The sequence below is a fragment of the Geosmithia morbida genome (genome assembly GCF_012550715.1).
Source record: "Geosmithia morbida isolate 1262 chromosome Unknown scaffold_0, whole genome shotgun sequence".
NCBI classification, from domain to species: Eukaryota; Fungi; Ascomycota; class Sordariomycetes; order Hypocreales; family Bionectriaceae; genus Geosmithia; species Geosmithia morbida.
The window spans coordinates 1,059,117-1,081,647 of record NW_023336187.1 but is presented as its reverse complement, the minus strand read 5'-3'; the positions used below and the strand labels follow the sequence as shown (position 1 = coordinate 1,081,647).

At 54.3% G+C, this 22,531-nt stretch overlaps 7 protein-coding genes across 7 annotated transcripts; 3 read left to right on the top strand and 4 right to left on the bottom strand.

Annotated features, from left to right (window-relative positions):
• Positions 1-519: 519 nt before the first annotated feature.
• Positions 520-6,390, bottom strand: GMORB2_0345 (cohesin loading factor subunit SCC2; the record flags this gene model as incomplete). Its single annotated transcript, XM_035462331.1, has 2 exons — positions 520-5,845; positions 5,924-6,390. 2 exons carry the CDS (start codon positions 6,388-6,390, stop codon positions 520-522), a joined length of 5,793 nt encoding a protein of 1,930 aa, XP_035325261.1.
• A 1,307-nt stretch (positions 6,391-7,697) lies between these two features.
• On the bottom strand, positions 7,698-8,840 carry GMORB2_0344 (deoxyhypusine monooxygenase; the record flags this gene model as incomplete). The annotated part of the gene is made up of 2 exons (XM_035462330.1): positions 7,698-8,214; positions 8,341-8,840. The coding sequence occupies 2 exons, from the start codon at positions 8,838-8,840 to the stop codon at positions 7,698-7,700; spliced, it is 1,017 nt and encodes a 338-aa protein (XP_035325260.1).
• Positions 8,841-9,710: 870 nt separating this feature from the next.
• GMORB2_0343 (Protein of unknown function DUF84) lies at positions 9,711-10,259 on the bottom strand (the record flags this gene model as incomplete). Its single annotated transcript, XM_035462329.1, has 1 exon — positions 9,711-10,259. One exon carries the CDS (start codon positions 10,257-10,259, stop codon positions 9,711-9,713), a length of 549 nt encoding a protein of 182 aa, XP_035325259.1.
• A 3,043-nt stretch (positions 10,260-13,302) lies between these two features.
• GMORB2_0342 (Chromosome partitioning ATPase, Mrp family, contains Fe-S cluster) lies at positions 13,303-14,331 on the top strand (the record flags this gene model as incomplete). Its single annotated transcript, XM_035462328.1, has 1 exon — positions 13,303-14,331. The coding sequence occupies one exon, from the start codon at positions 13,303-13,305 to the stop codon at positions 14,329-14,331; it is 1,029 nt and encodes a 342-aa protein (XP_035325258.1).
• Positions 14,332-14,483: 152 nt separating this feature from the next.
• GMORB2_0341 (Cofilin/tropomyosin-type actin-binding protein) lies at positions 14,484-15,045 on the bottom strand (the record flags this gene model as incomplete). The annotated part of the gene is made up of 3 exons (XM_035462327.1): positions 14,484-14,669; positions 14,731-14,864; positions 14,943-15,045. Coding segments are annotated over 3 exons (423 nt in total), but the record flags the coding sequence as incomplete, so codon positions are not given.
• An 837-nt stretch (positions 15,046-15,882) lies between these two features.
• GMORB2_0340 (MoCF biosynth) lies at positions 15,883-17,025 on the top strand (the record flags this gene model as incomplete). The annotated part of the gene is made up of 4 exons (XM_035462326.1): positions 15,883-16,070; positions 16,207-16,502; positions 16,600-16,819; positions 16,911-17,025. The coding sequence occupies 4 exons, from the start codon at positions 15,883-15,885 to the stop codon at positions 17,023-17,025; spliced, it is 819 nt and encodes a 272-aa protein (XP_035325256.1).
• Positions 17,026-20,708: 3,683 nt separating this feature from the next.
• On the top strand, positions 20,709-21,791 carry GMORB2_0339 (GTPase KRas; the record flags this gene model as incomplete). Its single annotated transcript, XM_035462325.1, has 4 exons — positions 20,709-20,729; positions 20,954-21,068; positions 21,183-21,458; positions 21,550-21,791. The coding sequence occupies 4 exons, from the start codon at positions 20,709-20,711 to the stop codon at positions 21,789-21,791; spliced, it is 654 nt and encodes a 217-aa protein (XP_035325255.1).
• Between the last annotated feature and the right edge of the window lie 740 nt (positions 21,792-22,531).

Here is a 22,531-nt window from a genome sequence, read left to right as displayed (position 1 = left end):
CAGAGAAGAACAAGTCTGGATGTAATGATTCCTTTTTGTATATAACAATGTCACCATGTATTCCATACATAGAACCGGGGGGGGAAGAGATGAAGGAGAAATAAAGAGTCATGATTGTTAATATATAAGAGTACAAAGAAAACTGGAAAAAAAAGATGGCTCTGTTGAAAAATGAGTTGAAGAAAAAAGAGCAAATCCCCAGAGTACAATGCTCGCCTAGAGCTGCTCATCGACTCCTCTCCATTCCGTTCCCAAAACGCCATTTTCTGTCTTTTTTTTTGCCTCGGTCTAGATGCACGCCGCCTCCTCTCCACTGGAAAGCTTTCCATTGAAAATCCTCCCCGAATTCGAAATAAGAAACGCCTCCTCCCATAGCTGTCTATATAGCTCTAAAACACTCCGGTTCAGACTAGCTAATTGCACATGTTCATGCATCATCTCATCATCTCCCCCGCCTCTCTCTCCCTCTCCATAGTAGTAAAGCAAATAAAAGTGTGTGGCCTCGGGCCTCGGGGTCAGTTAGAACCAGTCGACTTCCGGCTCAAAATCCTCGTCGAATGATGCGGCGGAAGCCTTGACGACGGATCCGCCCCGCTTATTGGCTTGTGAGTTAGAGCGGGCGCGCTTCTTGCGTCCACCTGGCGTCGAGTTGAGCTTCCTCTTACGGCCTCTGCCCTCCTCCTCTTCATTATTGCCTTCGCTGGGCGTGCCGTCCGACTCCATGTCTAGGTCGTCTTCCTCCTCGGCCACCTGCAGCTCATTGTCCACGTTCATCAGCTCGACAAGGGCCTTGCATTTTTGCGTCATGGCCTCCGGGGATGCCAGGCCGTTGGGCAGAGACGACACCTCGTCCCAGTACTTGTCCCAGTGGATGCCCTGTGTCTTGGTTGGCGTCTTGTTGAGGTCCTTGGACTGCATCTTGGCCTTGCTGTCATTGCGTCCCGTGCCCATGCCGTACAGTCGGCGGAGGTACGTCCTCGTCTCCCAGATGAGGAGTAGCGTGATGGCTGCCGTTGACAGCTGGCGGAGTCTGGCGGGGTCGACCAAAGGTTGAGGCGGCAGGAAGTGCCCGGCATCTTGGCCCTCGCCATTCAGCTGCTGCTGGATCTGCATCTGCGCCTCGTCGACGCTCTCCACCCTGACGTTGAATATTTCCGAGTCGATAGCCTGGGCTACTGTGGCGCCGATGCCGGTAAAGAGCTGCTCCATCTTACGCACGCCAGTCTGCAGCTCGCCAATGGTCTGGTACTCGAAGAATGCCATGTTCTCGACAATGAAGCGGGTGAAATCCATGTGATGCGGCACTTCCAGGGATGCGTCCAGCGTGGCCAGATCAAAATCCAGAAGCCCGAGCACCCTCTCGAAGAGACGCTGCCGGTTCTTCATCTTGCTAATCTTGAGCACATCCATCATGTTGTGGAGCTTGGACTGGGGCGGCTCCCCCCTGGCACCCCGCGTGTCTGAGACAATATCTCGCTGGTACTCGAAGGCTGACTGCATCGCCTTGGTATACTCTCTCTCGATCGTGGATTCGTGCTTCTCGTGAAGAGCCCTGTGCTCCCGAAACGCCAGCTCGGAGATGGCTTTACTCGACGACGTCTCCAGCGTGATGAGTGTGACACCGGTCTCCTTGGGGTGAGTGAGACCTTGCCGGTTGATGCTGCCGAGCACCTCCAGGGCCGTCAACGCATGCGCATCCTGGCTACCTAGCGAGATCCGCGTGATATCCTTGAGAAACCGCTGGGTCGTGGCGCTTGCGACATCGTCGTAGCTTGTGCCACCCATGACAGTCAGTGGCTTCCTCTCGTCCCCCCCACCCCCCTTGGCCGAGGCTTCGGAACGCCTCTCCTCCGTGAGCAAGAACTCCTTGAATGACCTGAGGATGATGCCTTCCAGCTGCTGGTCCCGGTCCCTGAAGGCTCCCTGAAAGAGCGCCCACACCTTGGGGATGGTGTAGTTACGAGGCCAGGCCTGGCAGACAGTAGCTATGCCCTCGACGGCCGCCTTGCGTACTTCAAAAGTCTGATCCGTACTCGCAAACGGCTCGAGCTTATCGACCATGAGACGCGCCACCGAGTCTCCTTTGAAGTCACTGAAGACGGATTTGAAGAAATCAAGGTGGGAGTCAAGTTCAAAGTGCAGAGCAATCGTTCCAAGCAGGGTGGAGTAGGCCTTGAGCTTCCGGCCTTCCTGATGATTGAGGATATTGACCGATGAGCCCTTGGGAACAGGTGGGGCACCAGGCTGCCTTGGTATCTGACCAAGTTTGTGGACGCCGACCAAGACGGACCGTCCAAGGGACAGAACCGGCTGCGGGTTCTTGAGCAGATCGAGAACGACACGAACACAGGCGGCCAGCTCTTCAAGTGTGGTACGGCCGTCGACCTGTCCCATCTTGGGGAGAAGCGCCGTCTTGAGCTCGTTTATGAACTCCGTATGGACCGTCGACAGCTGTGGAAGAACACACTTGAGTATAATGACGACGGCTCGGAACGCATTCAGGTCTTCTGGGTCCTTGACGTCGGCGCTGGCCAGCTGGGGCTTGAGGAGTCGAACCTGCTCGAATGTAAAGAGCTTCGGCTCAGCCCTCGCAAATATGGTGAGCACGTGCAACGCTTCTCGTCCAGACGGCACAGTGGGGTCATCAGAGGGGGGGTTGTTGATGAAGCCAAACATGTTGGAGACTAGCTTGGAGCAGACGGAGTATGGACCCGTGGCAAGCTTGCCTTCCGGGCCCTTGAGAATGGACTGAAAGACTTTATCGAGCGTAGTATCCATGCCTCCGCTCTTGACCGTGCGAATTATGAGGGCGGTGTGCTCGGCGAGAAGAGTTTGGAACACTGCCGTATCATCCATCTGGTAAAAAGGGACGAACCAGATTTCTTCGACCATCTGCCGAGCAGCTTCTCGCACACTGTCGTCGAGGTCCGTGGTGACACGGCGGAGCAAGCCGCTGGCAACGTTGCTTCGGAGGGTTTTGTCACGGTTACGGAGGTAGATGTCGCGGGCCAACCGCATTGCACGCCGGCGCACCGAAACTCCAGCATCGGAGACTCGCTCCATGATGGGCTGCGTGAGCGATTCTTCCAGGGCTGGCCTCATCTGAATACAGTTTCCAATGAGGCTGAGAGCGGACTCACGCACTTGGGGCGACGGGTCCCTAGAGCACTCGAGGATGCGGTCCACGACGGTCGAGTTGCCATCTAGGATGGAGGGGTCCGTCTCGAGAACCGAGTTGATGCTCTTCAGACTCTTGCTGCGGACCGTTGCCTGGTCACTGGTCATGGAACGTAGCAATATGGCCAGCATCCTCTCGAAGGCTTCGCACAGTGGTGAGCCCAGGAGAAGAATAGAGTATGCCAACTTCACTTGGTTCGGGGAAACGGTGCTGAACTCGAATTGACTGGAGAGCCAGGTGCGATCCTCCACCATCATGCGCAGCCGGAAAGCCATCCGTCCGAGTTCGCGGTAGCGATATTCGTCGTCATCTGCGCTGTTATCGAAGTACGCCCGGGCGCGGTTGGCCCAGCTTGCCATTATGAACGACGAAGCTCCGGCTAGGTGAGCGCTATTCCCCCCCCGTGATTGGAGGGACTCCAGGACAACGCGGTAGGGGCCGGTCCAGGACAGGACGAGGTCTAGCCGGCTCTCCTTGTCGATGACCTGGCTGGCAAGGGTAGAAAGGAAGTTTGACAGGCCGCCGCTGTCGGTGCCCTCGGAAGAAGCAGCCATCTTCTTCACATGTGAACGAAGGCGAGAGATCGCAGCACTCATATTGCCAAGAACTTCCAGAGCCATGTTCTTCACAGGAGCAGCTGTTCTGTCTCCCTCGAACAGTATAATCATCGACGACATGAGGCAGCGAAGGATGAGCTCGGCAGCCGGCCAGTCTGGGGAGTCCAGGCAGACTGTAAAGTCATCGACGCAGAGATCCAGAAGGTTGCGGTACGGGCTCTCTCCCGACTTGCTTGATCCTGCGGCTCGTTGCACGAGGAAGTTGATGACGAGAGATGCATTCCGCTGAGCGTCCTCGCCCAGTGGCTGGATGAGAAGGCCGAGGTCCTGCATTGCAACATCTGGTTGCTCTGCTCCCTGGCTCTCCGAATCGATGGATGATGTCGCTCTGGATTTCTTGGATGGGGCCGCCTGAAGCTCATCGGCACCGCCCTCCGAGTCGTTTTCGATTGCTCGCATCATGTCGGAGCGGCGGTCTTCACTGGACTTGTCAGGGCAGGCCGCGCTGGCTTGCACCAGCCGCATCACCAGCGCTGATACGGGCTGGACACTGCCTCCTTCAGACAGCTTGAATTGCCTCGAGCTCTGCTTGCCGGCTGGGAGTTTGGAGAGCGACGTCAGTATTTCGTTCAGAATGCCCTGCCTTTGCTCAGGCTTGACCAGGAAGATTTGGCAGAGAGTATCCATGGCTGCCGAGCGTATTCCGTCGAACTTTTGCACTCCAGCGATGGAGTCCTTCTCGTAGTAGGCGTTTTCGACAAAGATGAGATTGGACGAGACAAACTCGAGGGTGTTGAGCGAGAGATCGGTGAGCTGAACCTTGGAGACCAGCTCGGCAAGCATGCTCAGAAGCTTCTGACAGCCGACGAAGATGCCGGATATGTCCTTCTTGTACCTGGCAAGGATCTTGAAGGCGCTTCCGGAGGGACCAGAGTTGCGAAACTCGACGAGTGGCATGATTACATCGTCGGCAACCTTCTGGAAGACCTTGATGCTGTTCTCGATGATGCCCTCCGAGTACAGCTGGCGATCCTCCCTGCCACCGGTGAGAATTCGCAGGCTCGTCCTCGAAGCTCGGATGGCGGCGTCCGTTTTGGGCAACTGTTGGATCCAGAACTCAACAGACGTCTCGTCCCAGTTCTTGTCGACCTGAATATCAAGAGCGAGGGCATCCTTGAGGCTTGTCTCGCTCAGGCGGAGAATTTGGGTGAGGTCATCGACAGGGACCTGGTCGAAGCGACTGAGCGAGATGACTTTCTGGATGGCCGTATACATCTTCTTATGCTCGTCACCAGTAATAGCGGGCTCATGATCCGCATTGAGAGTAACGAGGTGATCGAAGCCAGGCTCAGATTCGAACAGGCCACGCACGGCTCTCTTGATCATGTCCGTCCGTCGACGGAGCTCATTCAGCGATGAGTCTGCGCGTTGACGCTGGTCGAGAGTCTCGCCTAGTAATCCTTCACTGATCTGAACGTCTTGTCGTTCTCTGATACGGGACAGGGTGTGAGGTCCGTCCACCGCCGAGGGGACCTCGACATACTGATCGCGGCCGAAACTTGGAGCGGTGAGGTTGATGCTGAACGCGTTATTGGCAGCCAGCACGGGTTGCATCGATTGCACTGAAGCTTGCCGTTGTGGATCCGGCGGCAACTGTTGGGCAATAGGCTCATTCACCACGGGCTCAGGTTGGGCCAGCTGCCCAGGATCGGCATATGCAGAGCGGTCGAGAGCGTTCTTGGCTGGTATGGAGACCTCGACCCTAGATTGGGTTACTGTATTGGCCTGTGAACTGCCCGGGGGCCGTTGCTGCTGTTGCTGTTGCTGGTGCTGTTGCTGGTGCTGTTGCTGTTGCTGATGCTGGTGCTGATGCTGGTGCTGATGCTGGTGCTGATCTGGTCGGTACGCGTTGGGTACGACGGGCGACTCAAGCTTGATCTTTTCCTGCTTCGGGCCATTGGATATAGGGCTTGCAGTCGGCGGCCTCGTATCCTTGAAGTAACCGCCAACCTTGTCGAAGAAGGTTCTGGCACAGGGCGAGAGGTCGGCCGCTATGGAAGATGCCTGCTGAACAGACGCAGCGGCATGCATCGGGACTGGTGTGAATTTGCTGTCTCGGTGGTCAGCAGTGGCAGGGCACAAGACGCAAGATGGAAGAGCTGGACGACATGGGGAGAATGGAGCTTACTATTTCGTCCGTTGCGGAAGCTTCAAGTCGTGAAGGACATGCTCGAGGGCCTGCTTTCCATTTTTAGAGAGGTGGCCATGGGTCGCGGCTTCCCTGTTGAGACTGTCGAGTTCGTTGACGGGAAGGAGCCCAGCCGTGGAAAGAGCAGACGACCCAGATCCCAGCATCGGCGTCGGTATCAAATCTGCCACAACAAAGAAACAAGCGTCAGATGAGCAGTCAACCGCCAGATCTAGAGCCGCACTATGCGATACAGGATCGGCGACGCGACAAGGAGGGCGCAAGCGCAGCGTACCAGGTATGAAAGGGAGCGTCGTCGTCTGGGGAGAGTACGGGAGAGCTTCGCGAAACGAGAGCGGCCGTGAGGTGTCGGGACGGCCTCGGTCGGGCGCTGTACGATGCGACGCGTGCATCTGGTGATGGGCATAGGCCCCATTCGGGGTCCCGTTTGCCCCTGGTTGATGCATGTTGACCATACGGAGTCGGCTCTGCGCTTAGGACTGGTCGCGATTCTGCATGATTGATCCGGGGGACCTAGCATTCGCCCAAAGTCGCATCGAAGACGGAAACGGTTGGGGCTCAGAGTCGGAGAGAGGCTGTGCGGGAGCGCGAGACGGGGTATGATTTATATCGGTGTCGGTCTGTGTTTAGCCGTGACGTGTTTTCAAGCGATTGTCGTGGGTGCCATAGCCCGGGAGGGGGGGGGTTGCTTGCAGAGTGAAAGTTGGCACGTTCAAGATGGAAGCTTGGGAAGATGCGCGGCTACAGCCTACCATGCATGTTATTACGGCGCAACTGTAATATTCGTACCTTCACCCGCCTGGTTACGGCGTATGGGGGTTAACAGGTAGGTTTCTCGATTACGGGGCCAATCAACGCTATATTAACATTAGCCCTCTGTGGTGATGATACTCTGTAATACTACGGCCACTGTAATAATCTGTACGGAGTACGGAGTATACAGATTACGAGTACATGTATTAATATTATGTATGTCTGTACGTACCTGGTCGATCTCGCGCTCTGAAATTTCTTTTTTTATCTTATCGCTGTAGACAGCGACGGCTTCACGGGTGGTGGTGGCAGCATCAGCTGTCCTTGCTCGTACTTACCCGGCAAGCATATTACCCCCCGATAATACAGATTACATGGCAAAGGTGAAGAGAAGAAATACAGCCAGGTTTACAGATTGTATGTGCTCGTAGACACATTCATCCACATAAACAGAGTATTATCCGAAACCTTGGTTCATGTCAACCCAAAGTGGATAACAGGGAAAATAAAATGATATCACTTAAGCAGGAGTGATTCGTGTCAGTTAAAGAGACAGAGAAGCTTGTTCCCGTCCTTTTATAGGCACCATCACGCTTGACATGCGACCAACATTCTACCCTGTTCTTCTTATTCCCCTCGTCCCGATACCTGAACTTATCCTCTTTTGAGATGGCCGACGGTGTAGATTGATAGCCCCGGTCAGTATTCTTAGCCCACTTATTGACCTGACCTGCAGTATTACTAGTCATACCGGAAGTCTCGATGCGTTTCCTTTGATGTCTACTGGCGCGTTGGCATATGCGTGATACTCAAGAGGTCCCAAGCACACCGCTTGGCAATGCAGGATGCATACGTGCGAGAGAAGAAGAAGAACATTATTCATTGATCGTAAACTTTTTCGAGTCCCTTTCCATAACCCTTTTTGTGACACCCTAGCCTATTCAATTCTAAACCAATCAAAAGCAAGAAAGAAAACGAAGGAAAGAAGAGCAAAAATGGTCTACGCCGTAGCAGTCAGAGCGTCGGGAATCAGAGCATACTCGGCCTCGGCGCTCTTCTCGTGCTCAGCCATGTCGAGGGCAACGATGATGCTATCACGGACGACACTGTCGGCGTCGTTGAGGAATTTCCTGAGAGTGTCCTCGACACCCTCCTCGTCACCTAGACTGCCGAGAGCCTCGGCAGCCTCATGCCTGACCATGCTGGCCTCGTTGACGTCACTGAGGGCCTTGGTGAGGGCGTCTACTGAGGCGGGGTGGCACAGCTGGCCGAAGACGAAGGCGATCTCGTGACGGAAGAGGGCGGACTCATCGGAGAAGCCCTTGGCCAGGGCCTGAACGGCCGGGACGGCCGTGGGCAGGTCGGGAGGGGAGGCCAGGTCACGCAGGGCGAACATGGCGCGGTAGCGCTTGAATAGGGGCTTGGACGTGTCCATGAGGGCGGCGCCGAGATCCTCGACCGACTTTGTGGTGTTTGTCTCGGGCATCGGGGGAGCGGGGTCGATGGAAGCAAAGTCGCTGTTTCCATTTGATTTTTTTTGATTTTTTTTTTAGTCAAAGCAAGTCAAGATCAGGTTGTAAGGCAGGGAGGTGGAGGGTATAGAAGGAAGGGTGTGTGTGTGGGGGGGCTAGTTGGAAGCATACCTCTGGCGCAGCTTCTCGGCCTGCCTCTCCTTGGAGTTGGCCCACTCGATCCTGTCGATGGCAATCTCGCACGTCTCTGTGATGACGACGGACTCGCCCTCGCGGTCGCGGAACTTCCTGAGCAGGTTGAGGCTCTCGGTGAAGCCCAGGGCGCCCAGGGCCTCGGCGGCCTCATGGCGGCACATGACGTCCTCGTCCAGGTCGGAGAGCGCGTCGCTCAGAGGCTTGATGGCCGCGTCGCTGTTGGTCTGGCCCAGGCAGTAGGCGAGCTCGTGCTTGAGGAGCGCGGACGGGGACGACAGCGCCGCCGCGATGGCATCGATGACGGCGGTGACTACCGCGGGGTCCTCTGACGTCTGCCCAACATGCTTGAGCGAGAAGAGGGCCCGGAATCGGAGCGACAGCGCCGCCTCCTCAGAGCACAGGCTCTCGCGCAGGCTGGCGATGGTGGTAAAGACCGAAGACGAAGTCTCTGTGGGGGAGTCTGCAGCGGGAGCCATGGTTTTTTCTTTTCTTCGCTTTCTCAATTCTCCCTTGATATGCGATAATTTTTACAATGGAAAAGGGTTTGCACGTTGTAAACGAGAAGCGTTTTCTTTTTAGGAAATCTGCCCCTCCTCCGATAATCCGTATCGCCGAGATAAAAGAGGAAAAAAAATTAGGTGGGTAGGGGACCCTGCTGGAAGGTGGGGTGATTTGAGTGAAACGAGAAGGAAGAAAAAAACAAGTTGGCGCCCCAGACATAGAAATGCAGAAGATGTAGGCAAGTCGCTTGCGGGGGAGATGCGGTAATTAGCTGTAAGAACAAGGAGAAGAGAAAAGAAGGAGAAGAAAAAAAAGATGAAGAAAATTTGTAGGCCCTTCAATTCAAAACTTTGCCATGACATGACATCTCACGCTTCAACTTTGACAGAACTCTGGAGGTCGTATTAGTGGCAGCTCAGTGGAGCGAGCAGGACCCCCGCAGCGGAGGGGAATATAATGCAAAATAGACTGAGCCACTTCTACATTCAGATGACCTGGCTCTTCTAGAGGTTCTATGGTCTAACGGTTATGACTGCGGATTCTGATTCCGCCAGCGAGGGTTCGACTCCCTCTAGGACCTAGTTTTTTCTATTTTCCTCCTTTTCTTTTACTGGCTCTCTCTCTTTTTTTTGGTCTCTTAATACTCAGGAATTTCCTGCTTCCACAACTCATCGACAGTCATTTGGACTCTCATTCATTCCTCAATTCCCTTTGTACTGATAATACTTGTACCAATAATAATGGGAACCCCGACTATATATATACTCGCGATACGGTTCAGCTTGACGCCTGAGAAGAAACGGCACTAGTCCATCAACGAGTATCCGTGAAGATGGGACGCGTATCTATTGAAACGTCAAGGCAGTGTTCTTGAACGGGATAAGAGCCAGCACAACAGCGGGAATATAGTACCCCGTACGAGTGACGACGTCGTCCGTCAACAGCCCGACCGAACCGCTCTTGTGCTTGGAGTTCGACTCGCCAAAGATGACGTCGTCGGCGTGTCCCAGCTCCATCCCCGCGCGCAGCAGCTTGGCCGTCTCCTCGGCGAGGTAGTACGTCGCCGTGCGCGACTTTCCCACCCGCCCATCCTTCCCAGCGACGACGACCCAGGCGAACGACTGTATGGGGCCGCCGTCCAGCTCAAAGTGCACCCCACCCTCGATGCCGACCCAGTAGTCGGCGTCGGGCTCCTCAGCCCTGGCGTTCTGCACGCGATTCACGGCGCCCAGGAGGGTCTCCTTGTCGGAGAAGGGCTGGTCGGGCACGCCGGAGGCGACGCTGATGCCGCGCACGTGGTATGTTGCCGGGAGGAGCTGCGCGAAGCCCTCCTCGGCAGCTCTGATCTTGGTGGGGTTCTTGGATGATACGATGACCGTGATGGGGGCCGACATGTTGGTGCCTTTCTTCTTCCCTTCTTTCTGGGCTTCCCTTCTGGTCGTGGACGCAATGCTTTCTCCTCTCTACAGCAGGAGGTCTTGCAGGTGAATAGATGGAAAGAGATCGGCAATGATGGGAATGTATGTGCAAACTAGAGTGCGGAGCCGAACGTGCATATGTCGAGATGTTCCGGGACCCCCCACCATTCGTCGCCCGCGTGCGTGCTGATTACCCGTTCGTGCCATAATAATAATACAGAGCTAAACATATACCACCCCGCTATCCGGTATATCATAACAAGCGCATGTGCCCGCTGCCATCGTGGCCTTCTCTTTCTTTCTTTTTCGGCGCCAGAGCTACCGTAGGTATCGATATGACTCCTGCCCAAACTCTCGATTCTCAATTAGATCCCCTATGACGCTGGTGCATCTGCGTGGCCTGGTCATAGCTTTCTCAGAAGCGTGAGGCCTGCTGCCCATCCTTCATCGGGGCTTCGTAGAGAAACCGTGCAAGCGCAACACGATATGTCCCCGGAGTAATGCTATGGGTATCAAGTTGTATATGATCCGGGGAGAGGGCATGTACGGGAATGCTTGCGGGGGCCCAGCATTATCTCGCGTTCCGCTTTTACCAGGCCCCATTCCTCGCCCCGATACTTGCACCGGCCGCGGCCGCTGGTGCCCCCATGCCCTGCATGCGGCGGCCAGCGAGGGCCTCTTCCGTTACGTGGCGGATCATGATGCTCTTCCCAAACCCCGCTGGAGCAGAGAGAAGCAATAGCTCTGGCTCGGGCGATCTAAGCCATCTTTGAAAGGTGGGATCCTGCAAGATTCAATTGCATATTCCGTGATGCGGCTAGCGGTGCCGGAGCTGCAGTGTCTTGCAATCGACAGAACAAGTATTCTAGTAGCTTGTCATATTCTTCTTCACAGGCCTCTAGTGGCGATCCTGTATTCCTTTTCTAAGCGGAACATGTCAGCGAATAAGATGGGGGAATTCCGTACTGTCTACTAGGTCCCTTATGAGGATCAAGCGGGCAAGTATCGATGGGGATTCCGCGGCGAGCAACGCCTGAGGCCACGGTGGTCTTCGTTGACAGGGATAGCCCGCTCATTTGGCAGGCCTAGGATGGCTGAAGGTGGTTCAACGACCAATACCATCCACCCTATTGGTTTTCAGGCTTTGCTCGAATGCGAGCTTTAATGTAAGGCACATGTGATGAGTGCATTACAGGGGAGATGAGGCCAGGCAGACCAAAGTTCCCGTCGTCTTGTGCGATCTCTGCTCGTAAAAGGAGATGAGCGAGATGTCGGAAAGAATCCCGGTCGACATTCTCGCCAGACTATCCAAGAGCCGCGAGTTGATTTTCAGTGCGCCGAGCAAATCAGAGCGCACGCTGCTTGCAAGGCTAGCAGCGTTGACCATTCGCGACAAGATGCTAGCCGGCGATACGCTTCTGGAGTCTTGATGGGGCGTTCCAAAGAAAGCAATTCTTGATGTACAGCTGGGGGTAGAATCGTATGCAGTGCCGGTCCAATCGCGCCATGATGAGAGCCTGCTTGATGACCAAACCACCCAGGCTGTGGCAGATGACGGCGAGACGGCGATCCCTCTTGAGCGGGTGCTCTCTGTTATAGATTAGGCGAGCTAGGAAGTCCTCGGCGAAGTCTGCAAGATGCAAGATGCTTGTGTTGGGGATGTGATCGGGCAACGAGTCCCGCAGCCACAGGTGGCCATCCTTTTCGGACCATGTCTTGAGGGCATCACCGTTGAGACCATGCAGAGCGACAATGCTACAAAGGGGTCACACGTTTACTATATCAGCTCTCACATTCCAGAGGCTAGCAATCATTACCATCGCCTTTACTCACTCAACATTACATGACTCTAGATCATATCTTCCGGGATAGGGTCTGAACAAGCCGTGCTTCTCAGGTGCCTGACCTGACGTTCGCCGCCCGGGCCACACGGTAGGAAGGGTTGGCATTTACCGTTCCTCTGGTTCCCATGTTCACAGGGTGGTGCAAACCGTCATTTTCATGTGACCGGATCCTCTAAAATGCACGCTTCAATGCTTCCCCCACTTCGATGAGGCTTCGCATCGGGGCAGAATGGCCTAGACAGCCTATAAGCTATCAGTGAGTCAGGCTGACACGCAGGCACTCTACATGCAACGCGAGTATCCGTAGACAATGACGCTCCATCCGCATGAGGATGTTGGCATCAGGAGGAGGCGCTGCATCCTAGACGAATGGATGAAGGGGCATCTGCAGCGTGACGGCCAGGAGTCTGGTGATTGATGCAACACTCATTGATTTGGTAGAAATGGAAGAGAATGGTGCATTTTAGTGATAACAGCTCGTAGGCCTCCATACCAGGAGCGAACGTAGTATCTCAAGTATGGTGGTGGTAATAGTACTCGTAATAATGCTGTTACATGTATGGAATAGTAGTCGGTACAGAGTAGCGCTCCGTACTTTGATGGTGAAGGTGGGAGGAAGTTGCACCTGCGTCCTCTGGAGAACGGTCGAGGTCTCTAGTATTAATATTATTATCGGTCAACGCACGTGACTGGGGAACTCGAGCAGCCAGAATAGCTCGAGTTCCGCCTTGTGAAGAGTTCTACAAAGTACGAATACGTTACAGAAGATAGTTATAACTAATGATTATAACGACGGAATATAACAGTGTCGGACAAAAATGATAAGCATCAGAAAAAAAGACAAAAGGAGAAAATCAACGTTGTTGTTACTCGTAGACATGATTGACTATCCACCCCGCCATCTGTTCAACTTAATAAGCAAGCGGTTTAGCGTCGCTGGCTTCGCTCGCTGACCCGAACATTATTAATGCTAGTGCCAAACTCGCCACCAGAAGAGAGAAGGCCCAACGTCAATTCCAAGCCTCTGATAACCCACAACATACATCTGCAGATGATACACATTTCTCTCCACAATATCAGAACTCCATTCACTCTCGCACCATCACACAAGGCGACGATCCGGGAGAGCACCGCAGCGCCTTCGACCCGATCTGCGTCGTAGCCACGCTTGCACCATGGCGCCATCGCTCGAGGAGCCTGAGCGGGCCGAAGACGTCTTCAAGAACCCTCTAAAGCAAAAGCCGGACCTAGTAGCCCCCGAACCAGAGCACTGCCCGGGCCCCGAATCACAGCAGGCCGGCAAGGCGGACTCGTGCGCTGGGTGTCCCAACCAGGCCGTTTGCGCTTCAGCACCCAAGGGACCCGACCCCGACATCCCCGCCGTGTCCGCACGACTGGCAGACGTGAAGCACAAGATTCTCGTGCTGAGCGGCAAGGGCGGCGTGGGAAAGAGCACGTTCACATCTCTCCTAGCCCACGCCTTCGCCACCAACCCAGACAGCAACGTGGGCATCATGGACACGGACATTTGCGGCCCCAGCATCCCCAAGATGATGGGTGTGGAGGACGAGACGATCCACGTCAGCGGGACGGGATGGTCGCCCGTGTGGGTCATGGACAACCTGGGAGTCATGAGCATCCAATTCATGCTGCCGAACCGGGACGACGCCGTCATCTGGAGGGGGCCCAAGAAGAACGGCATCATCAAGCAATTCCTCAAGGACGTCGAGTGGGGCGAGCTCGACTTCCTCCTCGTCGATACACCCCCCGGCACCAGCGACGAGCACCTCAGCGTCAACTCTCTCCTCAAGGAGAGCGGCATCGACGGGGCTGTCGTCGTCACCACGCCGCAGGAGGTCTCGCTGCTCGACGTCCGCAAGGAGATCGACTTTTGCCGTAAAGCGGGCATCCGTATCCTGGGCCTCGCCGAAAACATGAGCGGCTTCGTCTGCCCCAAGTGCAAGGGTGAGAGCCAGATCTTCCGTCCCAGCACGGGTGGTGGCAAGGCCCTTGCCAGCGAGATGAATGTCCCCTTCCTCGGAGCTGTGCCCCTCGACCCCAGGATTGGTATGGCCTGCGACTACGGCGAGAGCTTCTTCGACTCTTTCCCCGATAGTCCTGCCTGCCTGGCCTTCAAGCAAGTCGTCGAGAGCCTTGCTGTCCAGATGGGCCTCGACAAGCGACAGGTGCTCCCGGAGGGATAGATTGATGTGGTCACTCTACACGAGAGAGGGGCGCTGCTCTGGCGAGACGTGGGTCCTCTGACAGAATGTGCAATCTTTGTCTGCCGCATATATTTCTTTACCGGGAAGGAAGAACCACCCTGACGAAGGTCTACAAGACAAACATACGCCGCCTAGCTCTCCAACTTTTCAGGGATCTCCTCTAGGTCCTCAGCGGACTCAATGTCAATCACCCTCCCCACCTCGCTGGTATTCCTCATCAGCTCCTTGGCGCCGGCGTACAGCATGCGCATCTCGGCGTTGCAAGTTATAGGGAGGTAATACAGCAGCACATACGGCACCGACAATCGTCCGTCCGGCTACACCAAGAGAGGTCAGAACAGAAGGGAGGGAGCGAAGGATCTCTCGGGTATTCGTCACCATTGTGAGGGGATAGCTCAGGAGAACGTATCGCGGCGAGTGGTCAGGCAGGTCCTCTGCAATCTCGTCGAGGGACTTGTACACGACCTTGTCCTCGTCCTGGCGGATCTCGTGCGTATTCTTATCAATCAGGTCTGCATAGAAAGAATATCTGTTCAGCGGGGGAGGGCCGGTCCGTATGGTCTCATCTCCGTCGGTCACACGACACTTACATATTACTGCCTGGGGGCCCTTGGCGCGCGAGGTCGTGAGGCGAAATTTTCGGAGGTGGTCCTTGCTCTCGGGCGAGAAGGTGTAGAGTCGAGATTCAGACGCCTACCACGCGCGCGGTACGCAACGTTAGCCAGTGTATCGCCTCCCACACCGGGCTAGTCACCATTGTACATAAAACATGGAAAACATAGAAAGCAGCGAAATTGACATACCATGTTGGTAGAGGCACTATGTTGGCCGGTCTCTTCTGTCGCGCGCAGGTGGCAGATTGCTGGTGTGATGGTGGGAAAGCTGCGGGATTGCCCCGCGGCGAAACGAAACACAACCCCCCACCTACGTATCACTCCGTACACTGTGGCGCTTTCCCGGCTGACAGAAAGCCCGCACTCAAGTCCGCATACTACCTGAGCGGGTCTTCTGACTACTTTTTTGTGTCCAATGTAGTCAGCTCAGCACCCAATGGCGTCATGACAAACCAGGGGACTACACCACTCGATCTCTTTGTTCTTGCCCCTCCCCCCCCCCCCACCCACCGTCACCCACATGAAAGCAGCATCTTCACATCTGCCGAGATTGGAATACCTCCCGCCTCCCTCGGCTCTTGAACTCATGCTCTCGCGCATCTCACAGATAACTCGCCAACTCTCACCGTCCCTCGCCAGCACGAACGCGGGAAGAAGACCAGTCGTGATACCGGGTAGCATCATGGGCGGGAGCAGCACTATCCATACGGCGGCATGCCTGATTATCGGCGATGAGATTCTCGGCGGCAAGGTAAGATCAGCCAGGCTCTCCTTTCCCACCTTGCAACTCTATGAAGGTTCCGAACAAGCTCCTGACATGCCATTCGACAGACGGTTGATGTAGGTTCCACGGAATCTGGACCCGGCATAGCAGCCACTTGTATTGACGACGCAATGGTAGACCAACTCGGCGTACATGGCCAAGTGGTGCTTCTCTCAAGGAATAGTAGGTTCAGATCGCCAGTCGGGAGCCGTCTGGAACACCAGGCTTACCGAGTCGGAAAACCAGAACTTCAAGCGTATAGAGGTCATTGAAGATGACGAGAGCGAGATTGTAGAGGCGGCCCGCCGCATGAGCGAGCGCTACGACATTGTGGTGACGAGGTATTTGGGTTGGAGATGATCTGACGAGACTGGAGCGCATACTGACACGATCTACACTTGGCAAGCGGCGGCATCGGTCCCACGTGAGCATCGGACCCCCCCACCCCTTTTATCGTCTCGTCCACTTCGCTGACAGTCCCAGACACGATGACATCACATACCAGTCTATGGCTAAGGCATTCAACCTCCCGCTCAAGCTCCACCAGGAGACGTTTGAGAAGATGAAGAAGCTCAGCAAGGCCAGACCCAACGACCCGCCCTTTGACTGGAACGACCTGGAGTCGCCGACCCTCAAGGCGAGGCTGCGCATGGCGGAGCTGCCGACGGACGAGTCGCGCGATCTCAGGGACCAGTTCATCTTCCCGCATGACGACCTATGGGTTCCCGTGGCGGTGGTGAATAGGAACATTCATATCCTACCCGGAATCCCGAGTCTGTGTGAGCAACCCCCCCCCTTTCCCTCCGAGCCTCCACCTCTCCGGCCTCTACCCTGTAAGAGAGAAGGGACGGAAGCTGATGCGCCGAACAGTCCAGAGGCTGCTTGACGGGCTGAGGCCCCATCTGGCCTCGAGGCTGGTCGACCCCGAGGGTAAGGGGACGCACAGGATTATGGTGTCGACGCCGTTGCCCGAGAGCACCGTGGCCGCGTACCTCACCGAGCTAGCGGCCAAGGTAGAGGCCGAGGGCGTCAAGGTGGGAAGCTACCCGCGATGGGGCAAGAAGAGTAACACGGTGACTCTGGTCGGAAGGTAAGATTCATCTCCGTCTCCGTCCTGCGCTCCGTATACAAAGTGGAATTACCGCTGACAAGAAGCCGTTGCAAAAAAAAAAAAAAAAAAGGGACCTGGCCTTCCTTGAGAGCCTAGTACCGGATGTCGAGAAGAATGTCAAGGGCAGACGCATCCAGACGGAAGGCGAGGATGACTCCGAGGAAGAAAAGGGTACTGGGGCATGATGATTACATGTCTCGTACTGATTGCGGGCAATGCTGCACGTGGCGCTACAGGAGTATCACTATTGCTGCTAGCCTCGCTTGGCTGATTATCAAAGCTCTCTACTCGCATGCTAATATACGGTCGATCAACATACTCGTACGAGCAATACTCGCACACCACCGTGAGTCGCATTGCAAGGATCAGAGGTATCAGGCCCGGCAAAGAACAGGCTTCCAGAAAAGAAGGACATGGACGGGGTGGGGGGACGTTGTTCAAGTTGGGTTTGGGGTGGATATTCTAGTGCTTGATAGTCAACACTGGTGGATATTACGGTGTATTACGGAGCACTACGGATTGGCATCCGTGTCGATTTACGGCGGTTTGCCATCGGATTCACGGTGTTAGGCAGACGGGTAGTAAGTATCGCGTCGTACGGAGGAGCTATCAGTCTAGTGCTGTGCTACAGGTTATCGCCGCCACAGGGTTGCTGCTGTAGGAGTACTACCAACTCAGGAGTACTACCAACTCACGCACTGAGTTGGTAGTAGTAATAGTGTTGGCAGTGTTAGTGTTAGTAGTATCTATAGTATCTAGCAGTAGTAGTGTTAGTAGTAGTATTAGCAGTAGTGATTAGTAGTAGCAGTAGTAGTAGCAGTAGTAGTAGCAGTAGTAGTAGCAGTAGTAGTAGCAGTAATAGTGGTAGTATTTGATAAGTACTTGATGATAGGATAAATAGGGGGGGGGAAGGGTCGCAAAGCAAAATAATATAAAGAAGAGGGAAAGAAATCAAATGGAAAAAAAAAGCTGATGGGGGTCGGACGGCGGAAGTTGAGCCGGACCCCCTAGTATTGCGACGTAGGTGGATATCTTGCCATGTCCAGATCAAAAAAATCGTCGGTAGTCAGCTCATCTCTTCCTCTCTCTCTCTCTCTCTCTCTCTCTCTCTCTCTCTCTCTCTCTCTATCCCTCTCTCTCCGTCTCCATCTCTCCGTTTATGACTGGTTTGTCATTGCTGTCGCTGCGGTCGATTCGTGTTTTTTTGTTTTGTTTTGTTTGTTTTGTTTTGTTGAGATGATCACTCGCATCATCTCTCTACTCTGGTAGCAAGACCAGCATACGAGTATATGTGATGTGGAGTACGAGTATTGTCATTTACGTCGTAATGAATCCTCTTGTTCAGTTGACCACCGGTTCATCATCAAAGTCATCATACGGGTTTAATATCCTGCCGTGCACCAGCCACCAGCTGGCTGCTTGCTCCACTGACGACGGTTGTCACGGTTGTCACGGTTTAGAAGGGGGGGGAGGAAAAACTACATCATGTAATACTATGCGTATCGTAGAGCGGAGGAGGCTGTACATATTACAGGGTCCAGGACTACGTGCGATAATATACGTAGACTCTGTACATGTTACACATGCTCGTATGCGGTACGAGTAACGAGTACGATGGTAGGATATCAATACAGAGCCATCTGTGCAGGCGTATATGAATATATATATATATATATATTTATATGTGTGTGTGCGTGTGTGTGTGTGTGTAGGTGCGTGTATGTGTGCGTGTAGGTGCGTGTATATATATNTGTGTGTGTAGGTGCGTGTATGTGTGCGTGTAGGTGCGTGTATATATATATATATATATATATATATATATATACATGTATGAGTAGTGACCGTTTAAGCTTGCGGCGCCCGGTCGTCGTTGTGGTGGTTGATTGCCTGCCTATATACGAGTAATCTGTATTACATCTTACTCGTAATCTGTAGTCGCCTCAACCTGCCTCTGCTGGTATTCCAAGAACGCTGCACTCCGTATGATTACCAGAGACAGCGGACCGACCATTTCTTATCCCCTGCAATCCGTACTCTGTACTTGCAGCTAGCGGGCATCCTGTGGATTGACATGATTCATTACCAACGGAAACAATCGAACCTCCCACGAGTTTGATTATCTACTCGTGTAATACGTGTAATTACACGGACTACGCTACGAGTCAACGCTACCATTGCCAGCTACTAGCAACGACTCTAGAGTCTAGGTAGCCGACACTGAGGCGCTACCACGTGCAAGCCCGAGAGAGCTGCTCTGCAGACTGCATACAGACTAATCTGTAAGCTGCACAGGAGTAATGGAGTACCTGGAATCTGTACAGGAGTTGACGATACGTAGAAGACCGAAGCAGCAGGTCCGTAGTATTAGTCAGTATTATGTACGAGTACATGCATGCTATTACGGAGTGACGCTACGGAGTAAGGATGATGATGATGAGAGTAATAATAATAATAATAATAACAATAACAACAACAACAATAACAACAGTGACAATAATAATAATAACGACAATAATAATAATAATAACAGATGATACTGGCAGTATCAACACTACTACTCCGTACCTGTACTCCGTATAACCCTCATTATTACATGTGAGTAGTATTTTACTCGTAATCATACTCGGTACTCCGTACAGATTACAGACGAAGAAAAGAACTCGTACCATAATACGTACAAGGAAGGGCCTTACCAATGGCCGTCCACCAGTCAACACAACCACGGCATTAATCCGTCAATCTGCCCCTGGTCAATACCCCCGGCCACGTACCAGCCAGACCCCACTAAACAGCCATCCCCTCTCCACTGGCAGCTTGGCTTCTGGGTCTGGCCCTCTCTCCTACAATCTGCCGGCCCGCCTGTTGTGATGTCTGCCCGAGCGCCGATGTATATGTACGAGTACAGATTACTCGTACCTAGAAACGTATCCGTTACACCGCAATATACTTCATTTACGAGTGCGAGCAGCGGCAGAGGACGTGTACCCCTTTACCTCTTGAGCTCATCCCAATCCATCCTATCCTATCCCACGGCCAGTCCCCCCCCCCCCCCAGCAGCAACGCAACCCCCCAACACGACCCCCCTAGCGCGCTACTACAGGTGATGTACTGCTACTATCGACTCCGTAGTAGCACCTTGCTGTAGGGGACGTCCCCTAGGACGGAGGACTCCAGTCGATGGTGATGGTAGCAATAGGCAGGTACAGCTCACTGTATCCTTGTATCCTGCCCGAGTAGGCGCTGTGTGTCTCCCTGACTGGCCTCCCTGAGTCTCTAGAGAACCCCCCTCCCCCCCCACCCCCCCCCCCCCCCCCCCCCCGCGGGAAAAACACAGCAACCCACTGGCCGCCGCAAATCGTCACACCAGCCATCCCATCCTCCTTCCCTCCTTCCCTCTTTCGGTCCTTCCATCTCCTCCACCTTCCTCTCCTTCCATCTCTCGCTCTCTCGTCCTCCTCTCTCTCTTTTCCCTCTCATCACCACCCCCCCCTCCCTCCCTCTCATCAACGTCGCCCATCTGCCGACGACCGTTTCTCATCCTCCCCCTCCGACACACTCTTTTACCTTTTTCGTCTTCAACGCGCCGCAGCTTCTCGACGACCTCGCTCTGTCTCTCTTCCTGCTCACCGGAACCCGAGACACTCCAATCCAGCCACCAGAAACGAAGCCAACCTACCAACCCCTGTTTCTCCGGCGCCAGTGTCAGTCTTGCCCGTATCAGCCTAGGGAGTACCGCCGTCTCTCTTATCGCTACGATCAACAGAAGCAGCAATCAGCAGCCAGCTGAACTCCTGCTCTTCCCTCGATCCCAGCTACGCAACGCAACATACCCATAACACACGCACACACACACACACACACAGTCACAATGGCCACAGCAGCTGCCAAGGTACGACAGACATATCGAGCAAGAACAGGCAGATAAAACACACAGCATAACCCCCTCCCCCCTCCCCCCCCACTGATTTATCTGTGCACCCGCGACGCGCGCGCACGGCGTCGCCCGATCCCTCGTCCCGAATCGGTCCCATTGCCGTTTTCGTCGCCTGCTTCATTCTTCTGCTCTGCGCCGTCGTGGCAGTTTAGCTGACAATGATATCATCCCTCTCACAGTTCCTGCGAGAGTACAAGCTCGTCGTCGTCGGTGGTGGCGGCGTCGGTAAATCTTGCCTGACCATTCAATTGATCCAGAGCCATTTCGTCGACGAGTACGACCCGACAATTGAAGGTGAGGAGTTTTTCCCCCCCCTTTTCTTTTTTTCTTGTACCTACCTGCCCTGCCGACGCCCTCCAGAGATGGGGCGGATGCAGACCGAGGGAGTTAGCTGACCGACCTGCCCAGACTCGTACCGCAAGCAGTGTGACATTGACGATGAGGTCGCCCTCCTCGACGTTCTCGACACGGCCGGCCAGGAAGAGTACAGCGCCATGCGCGAGCAGTACATGAGGACCGGCGAGGGGTTTCTGCTCGTCTACGACATCACCTCGCGTCAGAGCTTCGAGGAGATCACTACGTTCCAGCAGCAGATCCTCCGCGTCAAGGACAAGGACTACTTCCCCATGGTGGTGGTCGGCAACAAGTGCGATCTCGAGAGCGAGCGCGAGGTTTCCCGTCAAGGTACGTCTGGACCCCCTCTGCATCATGTATACACGGCCCTCCCAGGCCGTTTCCCCTTCCCTCGGAGAACAAGGTCTGACAAGGACGGCAGAGGGCGAGAACCTGGCCCGCAACTTCAACTGCAAGTTCATCGAGACCTCGGCCAAGTCGCGCCTCAATGTCGAAAAGGCCTTTTACGACGTCGTTCGCGAGATCCGCAGGTACAACCGCGAGATGCAAGGCTACTCGACCGGCAGCGGCGGCCCCAGCGGTCTCGGCGGCGGCAACAAGCAGATGGACATGGAGGATGGTGAGAACGAGGCTGGCTGCTGCGCCAAGTGCATCGTCATGTAAAGCAGGACGCTGCATATGCGCGCATGTCGGCACCCGCACCCGCACCCGAACACACAAACACCAAAAACACAAACACGAATACACCAAAGCACAATACCATTTACATTGACAGACGGCAGGATCAGGAAAGGAGCAAAAAAAGAGATATTTTTGGTGAAGAGATACCCGCGGGGCTCATTTGACGATGAAATTTCAAAACGGCGGATGATTATACCACCTATTGTTTTTTTCTTATTTTTTATCTGCGTGCGTACGCGAAGCTTGCGGAAAAGAAGACGAAAGGCGAGGTGAGACGGGAGAGAAGGCCCAGGCAGAGGAATGCAAGAGGGGGACACAACACATATATATATAGGCACAGCACGCGCTCACGCACGCTTGAACACGGAACACGGGCGAGGAATCGCTCTACACTTTGTGGCATTTCAGACGAGCGTCCTTCTCTGACGAGATGATGAGACGCGGCGGTTGAGATGAGAGGAGCCGACTTGGGTACAAGGAGGGTTTCATCGTCGACGTCCTACTCTCTCACTCTTCTTTTTCTTTCCCTCCTGCCGTTCTTCTTTCTCCGTTTCTTTTATTCTTACATCATGTTAATCCATCATGACCTAGGGAACGCAACCCAGAGAGCATTTCAATTGTCAAGAGGGGGGAAATCAATGAATTTTCCGCTTTTTGTTCTGTCTTCTTTCTCTCTTTTTTCCTTTTTTCTTTTCTTCTTCCTTTACATTCTCTTCTTTCAT